The 17962-nt window shown below is 39.8% G+C and overlaps 2 protein-coding genes across 2 annotated transcripts in view; one reads left to right on the forward strand and one right to left on the reverse strand.

The window, feature by feature from the left end:
* The window catches only part of LOC139723247 (probable inactive tRNA-specific adenosine deaminase-like protein 3), a 43521-nt gene extending 37993 nt beyond the window's left edge, over positions 1-5528 (reverse strand). The window contains exon 1 of the mRNA XM_071634505.1: positions 5432-5528. Within this exon, the coding sequence (XP_071490606.1) occupies positions 5432-5474 (43 nt within the window). The 5' untranslated portion in view covers positions 5475-5528. The remainder of the gene's footprint in view (positions 1-5431) is intronic.
* Positions 5529-6051: 523 nt separating this feature from the next.
* The window catches only part of LOC139723248 (uncharacterized), a 54394-nt gene continuing 42483 nt past the window's right edge, over positions 6052-17962 (forward strand). Inside the window, exon 1 of the mRNA XM_071634506.1 lies at positions 6052-6252. Coding sequence (XP_071490607.1) covers positions 6210-6252 — 43 coding nt within the window. The 5' untranslated portion in view covers positions 6052-6209. The remainder of the gene's footprint in view (positions 6253-17962) is intronic.

Here is a 17962-nt window from a genome sequence, read left to right on the forward strand (position 1 = left end):
AGCTCTCTCCGACAACTACGGAACCTGTCACTGGCTTTATTGGAGTGTGATAAAAAGAAAATTGTGTCAGAGGGTGTTTGTCCTTCTATTTCATACCTGGCAGAGCCAGGCATGAAAGTTTTTTCTACGCCATCAAGAATCCCCACTGGCTTCAGGACCTCTTCTCCAGTTTTCTGTTTCAAGAAAGTATAATGTTTGCGGTACTGCTGTTTACTCTGCAGAGATGAAACTCTGAGTGCGAGGCACTCCTCTGGTGTAAGTGACCCAAGTTTATTATGCCAAACGTTTTCTACTTGTTTCCACCTACTATCTTTTGTACACCTAAGATGATCGATCAAAAGAAAAAAAAGAACGTCAGTTTTGTCCTCTACTCTTCTACTACAAAAAGAGTCAATCTGCGATAGAACAGGGGCTAACCGCTTAGTTTTTACATAGTCTCTCCTTGCGTCAGTTAGACGTGATTTTGACTTCCAACCTGTGCGTGACGCACTTTTGCGACAGATTTTTTTGACAGGAGGTTCTGACTTCTTACTACAAGTTACTTCGTGCTGTTTCAAATAGGCCAACTCACATGTATAAGAACAACCATTCACTTTATAGCTACACTGTACTTTCAAAGAAGAGATAATATCATTGACTAACCCTGACTTTCCTGAAAATTCACCTTCTACGACAATAGACTTACATATGTGGCAGACACTACTAGTTGAAAACCACTGGTGGTAACAATCTCTGCAATAGATATGTTCGCAATGTCCAGTCAGTGGGCTTTCTGTAACACAATTACATATTACGCACGCTAAAATATCTGCCAAGTGATTATGTATGAATCTCTGCGGAGGGTATTTTCCACCTGGAACAGCTCGCTCTGCAACTTCTGGTGGTGCCGTGCTTGTAGAAGCAGAAGATGAATCAACACCACAAGGTTGAGTCAGTTCCGAAAATTCCGCAGTTAGATCTCTGACGACACGGGCTGTACGTGAAGGGATGTCACTCTTAAGTCTTTCTAATCCAGAACTGCAACTGTCATCTACAGTAGGCTTACTCTTAGGTCTACCTTTACTCTTGAAACACAACTGGCAGTCTATGTCATGTGGCTCAAATGTAAACAGTTCGATTGGATGGCTAGGGTCTTTCTTCTTTTTCAGTAAATTGTGGCGGCATTTGTTACACACTTTCTTCCCGTTAATAGCATCTACATCATTGTCTATGCATATACCGACAGTCTCTTGAAGAAGATCTTTGTAGGCTGCTAGGTTGAGACTTTGCTTGAGGTTGGCTTTACCGCAAACTCTACATGCTTTCTTCAGAAGAGACACATGCTTTTCAGCCATACCATCTTGGATCTAGAATTAAATAAGAGCAGGAAAAAAATCATCTCATCATATTAATTGCAATTGGTAAAAATCACAGGATGCAAGCAGCTGCGGAATTCAGCATTTAATAATCTAAAAGTTGTGGGAAAACTTCTGGGAGCTCTACTACAATGTAGATATGGACCTGACCCTTGCCTTGCCCCCAACTTTTGTTTCCCAAGATTCTAGAGATTAAAAAAAACCCACATATCCTGTAGCATTATAGCTGTAAAAATAGACTTCAATGTATGTATATGAAGTCCAACATTTAAAAAAAAAATGAATGAATAAAGTGACTATTGATCGGCTGATCTGATGGCACTAGAAATTTAATTGCATGTGTTGTCATTTTAGTTATTTACAGTACTGTTATATTTGTGTAGAGTCTACGAAGAAGATGGAAAAGTTCACCTAAATTTACAAGTTAACGTTAAAGGTTGGTTGCTAATGTACAATTGTAACATTAGAAGAATTAAGGAGAAGCGATGCCAAGCCGGACTGAGGTTGACTAAAAATTCTATCTTCTAAATGCTCAAAAATTACAACAAAAAATAATATTAGCAAATTTAGTATTAAACTTGATGTAGAGATACATATATTAATACTATTATCTAGTGTTTGTATAGAACCGACATTAAAGTATGTTTAATAGTGTTACTGTTAATAATTATTAACAAGAAATAGAATGTCATGTCCAGAACTCGGTAACGATAGATTTTTCATCTGTGTTTAAGGAGATCTTGATAGACTTATCGAGACTAAAAATGTAAAATATGCTCTAACCAGTTACCTGTAATTAATATTGATTATGGCCTAATAACATAGACTACAATTGTATAATGTTACACTTAATCTAATAATCCTACTAACCGTTGGCATTACAGCACTTGTAGAATTTTAGAAAAATTGTCAGCGTTAGGGAATCATTCACATCACACGTCCGGCGGTCAACATCAGTGACAAAGATCTTCACTTTAACGTTATTTATTATTATTTACCGGTACTATTCGTAACGTTATAGACCCCTCTATACTGATACTAACGTGTTAGCTCTATCTGCTATGTAACTTTAAAAATACTTTGTTTCATCAGTTTACAGTTAGAGGCAGGGACCGGACAGGGTTTATTCAGACTGAATCAAAGAGTTTACATTACAATGCAATGTGGATAGTTTACTATTAATTGGATCCTCCCTACACAAATTGCTAAATGTTAGCGAAATATGCAATTAAATAGAGCCTTTCTTTTACACTGTGTTTGTTACTTTTGTTATCTTTTTTGTTTCCCTTTTTATACTCTATCGACTTCAAGCTTCATACACATGCATGGGTTCTACTTGTCTTTAGAGTGCAAAATGGTTGTTATAGGCACCCTGTGGCCCTGTAAAGTGAGCTGAAAAAGTCTGTCAGAAAATTTATTGCACATGATCATGGCCAGTCCAGTCACAACACATGCCACAGACATACATTCACTGCATGCACTGCACTGCACTGCACTGCCCGCCAAAATTGCATGCAATATACTGTAACACGCGTCAGTCACACAACACACGGAAGAACAGCAGCAGTTACTCTGTTAGCTAGCAGGGCAGGGAGCAGTACAATGGTGCTTACACAACAACATCTACATCACATCATCATCGCGTTGCAACTCATACATTCAACACACGCACGCAGCTTCACGCCATGTATGCCAGCTACATGTAGCTTCGCTCCACCCATCCCGATCCCACGCCACATGGGCACAATCACTTTTGGTCTAAAAATAGCCAACCCACAAGGCCACTCCAAGCTCCGCGCGACGCTCGCTCTCGGTGCGCACCTCAAAAGTATCGGTTAGGTCATTCGCTGCAGAAATCACACATTTTGAACATTCATCTATGCACTTCAAGCATCCTCGCACATACGTTGCACACTCTCGCACACGATAAAAGTACGATCAAAACACTGAGAATACACTCGAGAATTCAGAAAAAAATATCTCGACAACTACAAAAAATTACATGTATGATCAAACTCACTCTTCTGATGACATACTACTGGTACAAATGTCCGGAAAATTCCACAAGAAAGGGCGAAATTACGAGAAAAAATCAGGTCGTTTTCCAAATCGCCAGTGAGACTTGCTTGGTATCAATGGAAAGCTTATGAATGGAAGAAAGCGATGATGTCATTTTCGAAAAGCATTGTGGGAGGACTATCCGACCAATGAGGGAGAGCCTTTCCACAATGAAAACGATAGCAAGCCGACCACCTAACCGATACTAGCTTCTCGTCGTCTGCTACGAGGGGAGAAACGGCACGGTGCGTGCAGAGTGCGGAGCGAGACATGACGTCATCGCTCATGAAAGGTGGGAGTGCAAACCGTAGTGTAATGGTAATGTGGCATCAATTCCAAGCCTAGCTGTGGCTGTAGAGGTTGTAGCTTGTACATTTCACGCGAGCGGCGTGCACCTGCTCTCGACAATCGACTGCATATTTCTTCGAACCATGCTCGCCATGCCGGCTGCCCTGGCTGACTATCGCAATGCTCTCCGCTCAGCTCCCTGAATTTTACCGGCGGGGCTGCATGCGCTGAGCTGCTGCTAGCTGCGCCTGCATACATACGCGGGGTTCGTACGTGCTGTAGGGTGCTCAATACGGTACATGCGAATCGAATGTAAACTGAATACCGAGCACGTACGTACGCACGCAGCGCACACAGGGTATGACAACACATAGGGGAAGTAGCTTCTGCGCTTGTTACGCATATTTTCTAACTGCTGTACGCTCATTATCTGATCGCTGGAGATCCACACGCGAATGCTGCTTTTCGGCGTTGTTTGCAAACATGATTGGGACACATTTTCATGCGCGCTCGTACAAAAGGGGGTGATATTGATGTGATTTTGAAGTTAAATTTCTCAAGATAGAAACATCATTTCGCCATGAAATTTGAAATATGTCTTAAAGGACAAGTTCACCTTTATAAACATAAGGATTGAGAGAATGCAGCAATATTTGTAGAACACATCAGTGAAAGTTTGAGGAAAATTGGACAATCGATGCAAAAGTTATGAATTTTTAAAATTTTTGTGTTGGAGCCGCTGGGTGAGGAGACTACTACAGCTTGTAATGTCATATGCGTACAACCGTATAAAGAAAATGTAAAGAAAATTCAACATATTTTCACTTTTTTCGCATAATAAAAGAGCACTTGACTTGCCGCTTTCTAAAGGCAGGGGGAATAATATTACCCATAACATATGTCGGTAACGAGTCAAGGGAATGAGTACTTTTTTCAAAAGATGATATTTTGTGAAATTCTCTTAATATTGTCCTTATATTGTTGTACGCATGTGACATTACACACTGCAGTAGTCTTCTCATCCAGCGGTTACTGCACAAAAACTTCAAAAATTCATAACTTTTGAACGGATTGTCCGATTTTCCTCAAACTTTCAATGATGTGTTCTACTAATATTGCTACATTCTCTCAATCCTTGTGTTTATGAAGGTTAACTTGTCCTTTAATGATATAATTCTCTTTCATATGAAATAATTCACAATTCGTTTCTCACAGAATTTCAAAAGTTACAAAAATGCTCCAGACACCCTATTTGTAGATCAAAATATAAATTAAAGTTTGACCCAATGTTGCATTTGCCAGATGGCAATATTGAGACTGCTCTTTTTTTATCACCTTTTTTTTACTTTGCTTGTTGTAATGTAGGGCATGTGCATGTGTGCTTGTTGCTGTGGTTATCAGTAGGTCATATTAACTGTGCATGGTTTAGTGTAATGGTACTAATGCCCACATGGGCTTCATGTTGTTTTGCTTGCACACACAACGGCCTAACCATAATACCGGCCACCGCTTAAGCGGGAGCACCGCTTAAAAGGGAGAGAATCTGGAGGGTCTCCGATCCGATCCCGAATGCGACCCCTGTTAACTTTACGATACGTAAACTAGCACATATGGGACTGAGATAAGGAGGCAGGTGTTAACAGTACAATCATAGACAAACAAAATAACTAATTTAGTAGGTAAGTAAAACTGCAAACAAAACCAAACAGAAATTGATTGAATGTAATTACCAGTATTTTCTTTCCTCTTCTGCAAAAATGTTTCCGTGTTCATCACTCAATCATGTTTTCGACGAAAATTTCGCTCGTCAACATTCCGACAACCGCGATGAACCAAGATTAGTCTTACTCATATTAACTATTCTTTGGTTGAAAGTTAAATTTTCCAACCAATTTCACCAAACAAAATACAAAGACTATCAATAATTTTTTTTCTGTGAATATCGCAGATTTTGATTTTTGATTTAGAGATCTAATTCCTAAAATGGCGTGAGAGTATGGAACTATTAGCCACCCAACAAGAAGAGGAGTGTACTCTGAGTGTACTGTACTAAGTTAGCTGCATGCAGGGCAGATGCAGAATGAGTTCTCTGTGGATGATGCGGACAGAGTTTTGCGTGTAGTTTGGTTCAGTGCAAAGAGATTTTCCGCAGTGAGTGGGGAGGAGAAAAATCTCTTTGGTTCAGTGCGTATAAAGCGTGCAAGGTTTCCCATGCTGCAAGCTAGCATAGCGCCACAGCGCGACTGGCTGGCGTTGCGTTTACAAGCTGTGAAATGCTCTGTGGATATAAAGCTGTACATGATAGACCGACCGTCGACCGTGTGTTGTTGTTCCGCGATCGTCGCGTATAGAACTTTAGTGCCTATGAATGAATTTGTACACGGTATGTTGGCGTAAGGAAAGGACACGGCAGAACTAAAACGGGGATGAACAGATGGTCTTTTGACTGGAAAATGTGCTGCTAAATAACGGTGTTGAATTGCTGACTATAGACTGAACGTTTTCAGGATGAGAGCGATTGTACAACGGGTCACTAAAGCGAGTGTATCCGGTAAGTATCAAGTGATTGTTTCTAGAATCTTATTAATATTGTAACCGTTGGTTGTGACGAGGAATACGGTCGTAAAATGTAAACTACAACTTCTCTACAAGGACAAGGGCTGAGGGTGGGTGTAGTAGCTACAACTAAAAGCTAGGCCTAAGTAACGTCGAGGCTTCTAGGACTCCCTACATTAATTTACACTTAGGCCTACAGTGACTTGACTGTCGAGGTCGACTGTGTACGTACCGTAGGTAGCATGCATGTACCTGATAGAACTAGTGATAATGCAGTGATATTGATTTTAATGATAATGAATGGATGTCACATAGACTAGTTCTAGATTCTATCTAATATTCTAACGTTAAAGTTAGAGATCAGACATAGACTACATTAAACTTTAGAGTCGTTCAAAATGGGCTGTCTTCTACGAACCCACACACTGAATAAATTTGAGAGTAAATTCAGTTCGGGAAACCCACTCACAAGGGGGGTCCCTCCTTATAAGTAACCCGTCCCCCTTATAAGTAACCCCATCCCCCTTATAAGTAACCCCCGGGGCACCCCTTATAAGGAGTCTCCACGCTTTTTTGCAATGCAACGCGAAAATGAAAGGACTGCGGCAATTCGCTTGATTATGTCCATAAAGCTTCACAAGTTTCCTAGTTACTCACGAAATTTGAGCAAAATCGGTTCGAGGCATCATATCTAAAATCATGGATTGAAATGCGATGTCAAACGACCCATGCGAATGCTGAAACGTACTCAGTCGCCACGTCTGCACTCAAGCATTGCCGCGCTGCCGCGCCTGGCGACACTCACGCCAGTAATCGCTCGCATTTCAGCATTCGCATGGGTCGTTTGACATCGCATTTAAAATCCATGATTTTAGATATGATGCCTCGAACCGATTTTGCTCAAATTTCGTGAGTAACTAGGAAACTTGTGAAGCTTTATGGACATAATCAAGCGAATTGCCGCAGTCCTTTCATTTTCGCGTTGCATTGCAAAAAAGCGTGGAGACTCCTCATAAGGGGTGCCCGGGGGTTACTTATAAGGGGGACGGGGTTACATATAAGGGGGACGGGTTACTTATAAGGAGGGGCCCCCCTTGTGAGTGGGTTTCCCGAACTGAATTACAACAAGTTAAAGCCCAAGCAAAGTTCTGGTACGCCTGCAAAAGTTGTCAAGTTTTGCTCCAAAATGTGAACGTATGCCTAGGAAATGTGTGGAATAACGCTGTAATAACTAACAAGATATTCGAAGGGTAACGACGAAAATGGGAAATATTAACCAAAAACATTCAGTCTCAGGCTAGACTCGGACTCCGGGATAACTTGGCCTCGCTTTGCTTGACGGCGGGATGAGTTGTATTGGTTGTCCCTCTGGATTGTACAGACAGTGTTGTACATATGTATACTTGGGTGACCCGCACCTCGTCATAGTTAATGTTTGCCCATATTTGAATCACATTTCGCCACTTAAATTCTTTGAAATCCAACTCACATACATTACAGGAAAAATGCTGAAAATTCCAATGGAATCATGAGTTCACTGATCGATATTGAAAATTTGCAGCTATCGTCGTCGAACGCGAACGATGCGAAAAAGTTGCGCGCTAAGGAAGGGGCCCGCAACTCGTCACCCGCTCTCCCATAGACTTAGCACGTAAAAGACGTGTGCGGGTGACAGTGATGTTCCCATAGACATACACGTAAAAGATGCGTGCGGGTAACTTATAACACGTATTCCTATAGCCCTATGAAAATTTCAGATTTTCGCGAAAAACTGTTCGGTTTTCACCACAATTTGGTTGATTGTGGTAGCCCTGCCAAGTTTCAAGCGTACAGAACACAGTCCCGGGCATACATTTTCGTTTAGTGCGCTCAAAACGATTTTAAGCGAGGTGACGGTATTCGGGCCCCTGACGAGGTGCGGGCACCTGGCTATACTATGCATATGGGAGCGGCCTGTATAAACTACATTGTAGCGTTCTGGCTACTCGCACTAATGGTCCGAGTTGTTACAACGCGCGCATCAAAAACCTCTTTGCCGCGCATGCAAAATTAGTGTGCGCCTCTCAAGCACCTCTAAAAACAATCAAAGACGCTTGATAAACAACAACAAAAATTTCAAAGACCGCGCGTCTCAGCAACTGAGGTGATGTGCGTATCTACAACTGTACATACTAGTACTCAAAGTAGTAGGCTTGAGGACCACGCGCTGTCCATTTGTTTTGTACAGACTACAGTACAGGATTAGCACGCACTTTCCTGTCTGCTCAGTAAGGCCTCGTTTGATACCCGTAGAGTACTGATGAACATGGCGATCACGAACTGTGTGTAAATTGTCTGAAATAGGGTCGAGTTTTCCCCGAGACCGAGTTAGTCTCGAGCCTTCTGGAATAAAAGTCGGTCTACCTACTTTTATTATATTTCTCAAAATACTCCAAAACGACTCATCATTCCGGCAAACCGCGTCAGCCAGGTAAATTTCTTTGTAGACTCTTTCGATATATTGCAAGCAAATATGAAATGGTGCCAGACGGGTTCTCAAGCCCTTACCAGAACTTTGTTTTCACTTTAATGTGCATTGCCATTTTCGCGAAAACTTCCACAATTTCCAGTTTCCAGTGGATGACTGGGCTAACTAATAGTGAATGCATGGAGAGTTGATTGAATGAATGAGACAGCATTTTTAAATGGGATGGGCAAGCAGGCAATATTCTGAAGCTACGTTACAAATTGTACATGTAAATTTAGTGTAAGTCAGATGACATATCATTTTGAACTTTGGCATGTATGGCATTGGCCCTGGGTGGAACCATTTAATGACTGGTGTGTTTTGAAAAAGAATGACAGAAAATGAGGGTGGCAGCTCGACAGTGGGAACATGACTCTCTGGTGGCAACCTGATAAAAAGAGTACTGGCGAATGGTGAATTTCATGTGTTATTTGTGCATTGGGAGCTACAGCTGTAGTTCCCAGATTGAGAACCTGAACTTGGCACGCACGCAAAGCTGTGCATGCGAGGCTGATGCAGGTGCATTGAAATGCGTAAGCTGCATGCTGGTGACTCGACAGAAGTACTCTCGTGAGGTCACCAAATGGAAGATCATACCCAAAACATGAATTTCCCCATAAATTCATGGATTGTTTCCACCACAAACTGCATGGAATAGAAAGATGAGAATGGTAACTTTCACATGACAGGATCATAAAAGAATGAATCATCAGTTTTACCTGTCATTTTAATTATATTTTAAAAAAGTGACGACCTTGTGGTAAATGATGTTAGTCCATAGTAATTAACGTTTTAATATATTCTAATATTCAACATTTATTGCTTGCAACTTGTAACAGAATCAGCACTACTGCAATAAAAAAATTTATTGTGGTTTGACCAAACGATTTGTCTGAATTGTCGTCTGGGGATATGTTCCATGAAGACTGCCAGTTTCTGGAGAACGCCTGTTAAAGCAAAAACAAAAATTTTATGCCTGTAATACTCCTCGAGACATTCAGATTTTTCTGTCTATATTGCAGTCAAAAGAGTGAGAGCTCAAGAGCCTGTGACCTACTCAATTTATCCCATTTTTTTTTTAAAGGGAACATAAACCCAAAGAGCAATGTGGATTGAGTAAAAGCATTAACATTAGTAGAACACATCAGTGAAAGTTTGAGGAAAATCGGACAATCGATTCAAAAGTTATTAATTTTTAAAGTTTCGGTGTTGGAACCGCTGGATGAGGAGACTACTAGAGGTTATGACGTGTGAGTGGACTACAATATAAAGAAAATATAAAAGGAATTCTACAAAAAATCACTTTTCTAGCAAAATGAAAGAGTACTTCACTAACCGCTTTCAGAAAGCAGGGGGAAGAAGTACTACCCCTAACATATGTCGGTATCAAGTTGATGGAATGTGTAATTTTCACGAAAAATGAATTTTTATTGAATTCCCTTTATATTTTCTTTATGTTGTAGTCCACTCATACATCATAACCTCTAGTAGTCTCCTGACCCAGCAGTTCCAACACCAAAACTTTAAAAATTCATAACTTTTGCATCGATTGTCCGATTTTCCTCAAACTTTCACTGATGTGTTTTACTAATGTTACTGCTTTCACTCAATCCACATTGCTCTTAGGGTTTGAGTTCCCTTTAAAATGTTGACCACAGGGTTAAATATCCCCCTCCCCCCCCCCCCCACTCCAAGAAAAGGTGCTAATATACAATGTTCTTGCATATCCATGTAGATATCTCAGCAGAATTCCACAAAACCAAAGTGCACCTAAATCACAGGAAATAAAAAAAGTTTAGGCACAATCACTCCTGAATGTAAATTTTAATGAAATCTAATGTCAAGACGCTATATTGACATCAACATTTTACATCATATGTTGTCACTTTAAAGGGACTGTACAGTACTGGTTGAGGTAAGGGATTCATGTTATGAACATTTCTAAGTGAGATAATGTGAAACCTCATATGAAATATGAAAGAGCATGTGATTTTAAGAAGGATTTGACGTTTATTTGATGAAAATTGGTTTTGAAATGGCTGAAATATCCAAAAAAGTGATAATAATAAAAGGCGACATGCCACAACTTTATTAGGATCTCTTTGTTTCACCTTGTTTTTGGATATCTCAGCCATTTCAAAACCGATTTTCATCAAATAAACTTTTGATACCCTTTAGAATTGCATGCTCTTTGACATCTCATAGAGTGGTTTCTGAATATCTCAAAAGCTAAATCTTCACCTTGACCAGAACTGTACACACCCTTTAATATTAAAATAACTCATTCTTTGTGGGACTTGTGCTCAGATTCAATGAAATTCAGTCATAACCAATTTACATATTGTGATCTTTGATAAGGTTTTGATAGATAAGTATATGATTTGGGAAGTGTAAATACTAAATAAAGAAAAAAGGCAATATTTTTATTTCCATAATATATTTTTTTCATCTTGGGGTGGGGCAGATGGTCTTTCATATTTCTGTTGCGCATGGATTATACATCTCTTGTTTTCTGAAGAAATGCACAGTAATAGAAAGAGACGATATGCTTCCCCCTAAAAAAACAACAACAAACAAACAACTAACAAGCAAGCTAACAAACAAACAACTAAATGAACACCAATAAAAAAACCCTAAAGAATTCAAATATTGACCCCTTTGCTATGTAGAAGTGCCAAAGCCGTAAAGTCCAGGTCAAAAGTTTTTTTTTTTTTTTTCATGAAGTACTACAGCATGCAGAATATAATGTGATTGCTTTGTGACTCCAAAATAATCGTTAGTTAATCTTCAGTTTGTAGAAATACAGAAACAATAAATAACATCACCTCTTCTACAAACTAATTATTTGCATTTAAAAATGATTGATCATGAATGTGTCATAAACTTCATTCAAAACAACAATTGCTGTCATATGATAACAATTTGATACTATGCTTCAATTTTTTTTAGATACTGATTTTTCAATAGATAAGTTAAACTAAAAAAGTAGCAAGTTATTCAGAGGAATTCAAAGCATATCAAGATGTACATTTCATAGACTTGGGAACAGTCCTTTTCGAACCTGTTCTTTTCATTAGGAAGGGTTGTGTGTTGATCAACTATGAACACCTACAACACCTTCACCATCACTCTTCCTAATTGCTACTTCTTTGCAAACAATGTTACATGATGGTGATCGATGTGATCCCTTCAAACCACTGGATGTGGTATGAACCAGTAAAATAGGTCTTTCCACATTTGTATTAGTGATGGCTACTCTTTCTCTGTTGATGATAGCCACTGCCTTGCAACAAGATGGGTTTGTTTGATCTTCTGCAGGAGTACTTCAGAGCATGGAGGTATCTACAACTCTATAGAGCCCTGTCCCACTTTTACACACATGAAAAAATGTTGTTGTTTCTTTCTCTGGCTTGTCCTTATCCAAGAACAACTGGAAGGGAGCTTTGTTCATTGGTTTCACTTTCTTCTGGTCATGCATCTCACAAACAGACTCTTCTATCTTGACAGCAGTATCTTCCTTGAGTTCAGTTTCCTGTCCTATAGGTGACTCAAGGCTACAATGTAACTGAGTGAGTTTGAGGACTTACCTGTAGATGCTTCGGTGGTTTTACTTGAACACTCTTTTGACTGAATGAGGCAGTATAATTACACCATGTAAAGGCATGATACACGTGTAGCCTGGTAGAGCTGTACAAAGTGAAGTGCCGATGGTTTTGTGTATCTGTTTCATACTGATGTATGTTTGTAACTTTCAGCATAGGATCCAAGAACTGACAGCAACTGAGTGCAATGACAAGACAGTCAGAGGCAGATGTGTGGAATGCTAGTGCTCAGAGGTTTGATGTTTTGCCAGATCAAACATAGGAGTTCAGGGAGAGGCTGAGGACCTGGATGCAACTGGCATACAATTTTGTTAATCTAGGGCTGGCAAAAGTTGGTGATTTCACTTGTGTGCTGGTGGAATCAAACTTTATTTGATAAAGTACACCTTCTGTACCATGCAATGCATCCTTGCCACTGTGTGTTTCAATGAATCTGTCAAAATTATCCCATTTAGTACGTGTTCCATGATTAGTTTCCACCTCCATTCCATTGGGAGTTGCATTCTCACATGTACTTGCTCCCAACGTCAACTCCATTTTTGATTTTCTACTGCGTGGTACAGCTGTAGCTGATACAATGACCAAGCCTGTTCATTATTTTCCCACTTTCCTGCTCTTAGTAAGACTCTCAACTACTTAGTACACATACCATGTCAATCAATAGGTGTTATTGTGGTTTCTTCAGGCCCAACGTTACACCAAATGCAACATCTTGACTGATGGAGTTGATTCCCTACTATTGCTTTTTATAGCAGGTCGGCTCCAGAGCTGGAGGCCATCAAACAATTTTTAAAAAGGCAGAAGTCAGTGACTTCATCTGGGTACATTCACTTCACCTTTGTACACATCTGCCAGGGGCAGATTTTCAGGCAGATTTCTTTTTCTGTGGCCTTGCAGAAAGCTTCTCAAAGTAAGATACACTGTAGATCTACTTCTGATTTGATTACTTGAGATTTGATCAGTCTGCCGAAGAAAGGCTTCCTCTCCAGTTAGTGCAGGACTGTAGATGATGTTTCCCTTCTGAGACATTCCCTTCATGATTACTAGATGCAGTTATCAAAATGCTCTACATTTGTAGTTTTTAATTCCAACATTTGTATCGTTGGTGCAGCACCGGCAAAATCATCTTCCCCAAACTCATGCAAGAGTGTTTGATACTGAACATTGATGTCTGTCAGCAAGTGAGCCTGTCATTTTCCTCCTGACAACGTCTTCAGTGTACAAATTGTACTGTGTCAGTGCTTTGAATGCCTTCACTGTCTTGATGCACATTTCATATGTGAATTATGTTGTTTCTGTTTCTCTTGTTGCAGTTCAGCAACAGCAAGAGGTGTAGCCCTTGCCTCCGATTGAGAGTTTGAATGGCAAATTCTGTGATATTTCACTTCCTTGATAACAAAGTTCACACAACTTGAACGTGTGAAGTTTATCATCTTGAAGTTTATCATCATTCTTCCATGTTGCATACTTTCTCACACGTTTTTCAAAGTTGGTTGTTGCAGCTCTGATCAACTTTTTCCCCTTTTTTTGTTTACAGTATATACAGACTTTCTTGCCTGCTCACAGAATAAGCATACATCAGAAAAAAAATTCCTTGTATACATTGTACGTCTCTTGGTTTTGGTATCCTGATATCCGAGCGTGTACTCTGTAATTGACTTTGAGGTCTCAGAATTATTTTCAGCTTTGATGTCACACTGATAATTCAAGGTTTGTTGATACTGGTGACAAAGCTGTGAATTTTCTGTAGAATTTCTTGTTGAATATGATATCATTGTACTGCATCTACAGTCTTAGGGAGACAAACATTTGAATATGAACAAGGTGTAATGCTTCAATTTATGTAGGACTATTTCCCCTTTTGACAGTGTTTCATTTGTTAAGAGGATTTACCACTTTTTAAATACTCTTTATGACAATAGGTCTGTGCCATTTTTGCCATTCAAAGAACAGATTGAACCTGATGTAAAATGGAAAAAAATGAGGCATTAATGTCTTTTAATGTTTGATATAAATTATATGTTTTTTTCTTTAGCAATGCTCGACTGGTACAATGTATGTTATTTCATGGGAATAAGCTTTCTAATTCAATTGAATTCTGCACTGTACATGAATTTACAATACAAGATTACAACTTCAAAAAATTGTCACGAGTATACTGTATATAAAGCAATTCATTCATTGTTCTTCCTTGATCCTTAAAAATGCATTACTGTTGAACATATCCCCGATTTTGCTTCATTTTCACTGTTTGTGTTTCTTATCTTTTGCAATTTGATAGGCGTTCGTATAATGTCTGACTTAATTGCCTTCAGTAAACAGTAAGGTGATACCACAGACGTACATGTACCCAATCAACTTCTGTGCACAATCAAACACTAAACAGTATTCTCTCAAAGTCTATGAAGTGAATATATTGTGTATGAAATCAAGTTGACATTTGTATACATATTTGTCCCAAATGGGGCCAGACATATTCAATTAAATTGACTGAATTTGTTAAATGTTTAAAACTAGATTAAAACTTAACAGCTTTGCCACTGACCGAAATGCAGGTAATTTTTCATGAAATAGATATGATATAAAATTTATGACTGAAAAACAGATCTAGACTGACATGCTTTTAAATCAGCCATGCGAAATAGACTGTACAGGATAACCTTTAATAATTAGACAATAATAAGGTTATTTTATTGTCACTTAAAAAACTTGCATCAAACTCTGACCAACCAGTATCCTATAGCAAGTTTCAATTACTGTATACACCATTAAAGCAAGTCTCTATTTTTGCGAATCGGGACTTCCTGGCGATTTCGTGAGTGGTTAAATTTGCATTCATGGAGTCCTGTATTGAATGGAGAATTCTATGCGTACGTCACATTCATGACGGGATTGAAGTTGAACTCTTGTAAACATACCGAGTACATGTACCAGATGTAGAGACCCTGAAGTCAGGTCATTCCATGAGCCTGACACCCACAAGTCATACATGTACATTGTATGGCCCATGAGCTAGACATTGAAGAAATGGTCCATTAGTTATACAGCCTATGAGCTCTACACTAGGCAAATAAGGCCCATGAGTCTGACGGTATTAAAAGCAAACATGGCCCACAAGTCCAACACTAGGCAAACAAGACCTATGAGTCCAACACTACCGGTACAAGTGTATGTACTGTACACACTTATTGTAAACAAGAAAGGCCAGTGAGACTGACACTGTGTGATGTACGTGGGTGATGGACTCGTATGCCATGTTTGCCTCATGTCGGACCCACGGGCCTGCCCATGGGCAACTGCTTTCCCGACCAGATATTCTGTCAGCCTTTGCGTTTTTATTATGTACACCCATATTACTGTCTTCTGCCCGGGTTTGGTCTATTGGCTCCATGGGATAAATTAAACCCACTGGGGTGTTTTGGGGGTCCAAGGGGAGCAATCTGCCACCTCTTTTCCCCAGCCAGATATTTTGTCAGCTTTCATAATCTATTATGTTTGTGCACCCAACTGACCAAGTTTGGTGGATGGGCTCCATGGGGTAAATTAAACTGGCTGGGGGCATTTCAAGAGGCCCCTTTGAGTCAAACCCATTTGAATGCATCAGGCTGACATGCACTGTTTGATAACAAATGTGGCCCCTGTAGCTCAGAGGGGTCAAAGCTTTTGTCCTAAAAGCGAGTAGACGCAGGCTCCCAGACTATTCTCTCAGTTCATAAATTTATCAGTCTAACGTTTCAGCAGGATCATTGCGTGTTTGAGATTTGTTGATCACACTTTGTTTTGTAAATTGTTTGTTGTCAATGATCATCATTCTCCAAGCAGATTAGCAGTATGTTCTGTAAAAGACCTATAGAATATACCTCAATGTGGTAATTACAAGTCACAGTTCTGGCAGTTTTCTTTTAGCTCACTTGAGATATTGTGGTCATTTGTTGTCTGACCTCCATATTAAACTTCTTGAAAACCCCACAGTGGATTTTCACAACACTTTTAGCAGTCCTTGGGTGAGAGAATCACAGTTTGTTCAAATGTGCACAGTGCGGTTGGGGCCCTCAAGACAACAAGTAAAGGAATAATTTAACATCTCCTCTAAAACCAGAAATGATGGAGGAAGGGGGAGCAAAATGTGGGCCATTTTTTTTTATGCCTCCGCCACGAAGTGGTGCCGGAGGCATTATGTTTTCGGGTTGTCCGTCCGTCCGTCCGTACGTCCGTACGTACGTCCGTCCGCTTTCGTTTACGCGATAACTTGAGTAATATTTACTGAAATTTTACCAAACTTGGTCCAAGTATGAAGTATGATGGGGCAATTAGTTGATTAGATTTTGTGTGAAATCGGCTGAAGGTCAAAGGTCAAGGGTCAAGGTCAAATCATGAAATTGTATCCGTTTACACGATAACTCAAGACTGGATTTAGCAAATTTCACCAAACTTTGTTGGAGGATGATGTGTGAGGGGACAATTAATTGATTAGTTTTTCAGTGAAATCGGACAGAGGTCAAAGGTCAAAGATCAAGGTCAAATCCTAAAATTTATCTGTTTACGTGATAACCCAAAAGTGGATGAAGCAGCTTTCACCAAACTTGGTCCAAGGATGATGTATGATGGGACAATTAGTTGAGTAGATTTTAGTGACATTGGCAAGAGGTCAAAGGTCAAAAGGTCAAGGTCAAATTCTACAAATGTTGCAATTTCCCCCATATCTATGCAATGCCCGAAGGTATTTTCTTGAAACTTGGTGTGGACATGTACTACTGTATAAAGATTCTCCAGAGAAAGTTTCATGTCATAAGGTCAAAGGTCAAAAGGTCAAAGGTTAGGTGAAAATGTTGCAATATCACTTTTCTTGCAAATGGTTCAATGTATTTTCATGGAACTTGGTACATACGCATGTACTGTCTGGCAGGGATTCTCTAGGGAATTTAAGGGTCATGGGTCAATAGTCAGGGGGTCAAAGGTCAAGGTCAACTCATCAAAACTTTACTATTTCCCTCATATACTAGTACAGTAAACCTCGCATGAGTCGAAGCTCTCGGGACTGACAAAAATGCGTCGACTTAAGTGAAATTCGACTCTCGCGAGAGTCGATTTTTTTTCGACTCACAGTTATGTACATGTATTATAGTACATTTGCATGCATGTGTGTGTGTGTGTGTGCGTGCGTGTGTGTGTTTGCATTCAAATTTGTCTGTTCTTGAAGATAATGTTCTTACTTTGTTCTAAATTGAACATGGAATTTGTATCAATACTAGTAGAACGTAGTTCTGAGAATGTCTGCGCTAATGTGGCAATGTGCATGTGCTATGTCTATGGTGCAACATAGGTAGCCATCTCTGTCAACCTACCCTGAGATAAACACTCTCCCAGGCCCATCCCACCTCCGTCGAACAAAACTATACAGCCAGCCGGGCACGCACAAACAAGCTCCGCCCACTTGGCCTGTCACTAAAATATTAAAGCAGCGATTGGTTGACCAAGGAGTTCTGGCTTGACATGGATTAAGTATGGATGTGCTGTGTGTATGGATAAAGTATATGGATCGATGTGCTGTGTGTATACATGTATACATGTGTATTACATTCGACATGCGTGCAGAG

The sequence above is a fragment of the Diadema antillarum genome, unplaced genomic scaffold, assembly GCF_040938485.1.
Source record: "Diadema antillarum isolate AM-2024a unplaced genomic scaffold, OU_Dant_1.0 scf00000183, whole genome shotgun sequence".
NCBI lineage: Eukaryota > Metazoa > Echinodermata > Echinoidea > Diadematoida > Diadematidae > Diadema > Diadema antillarum.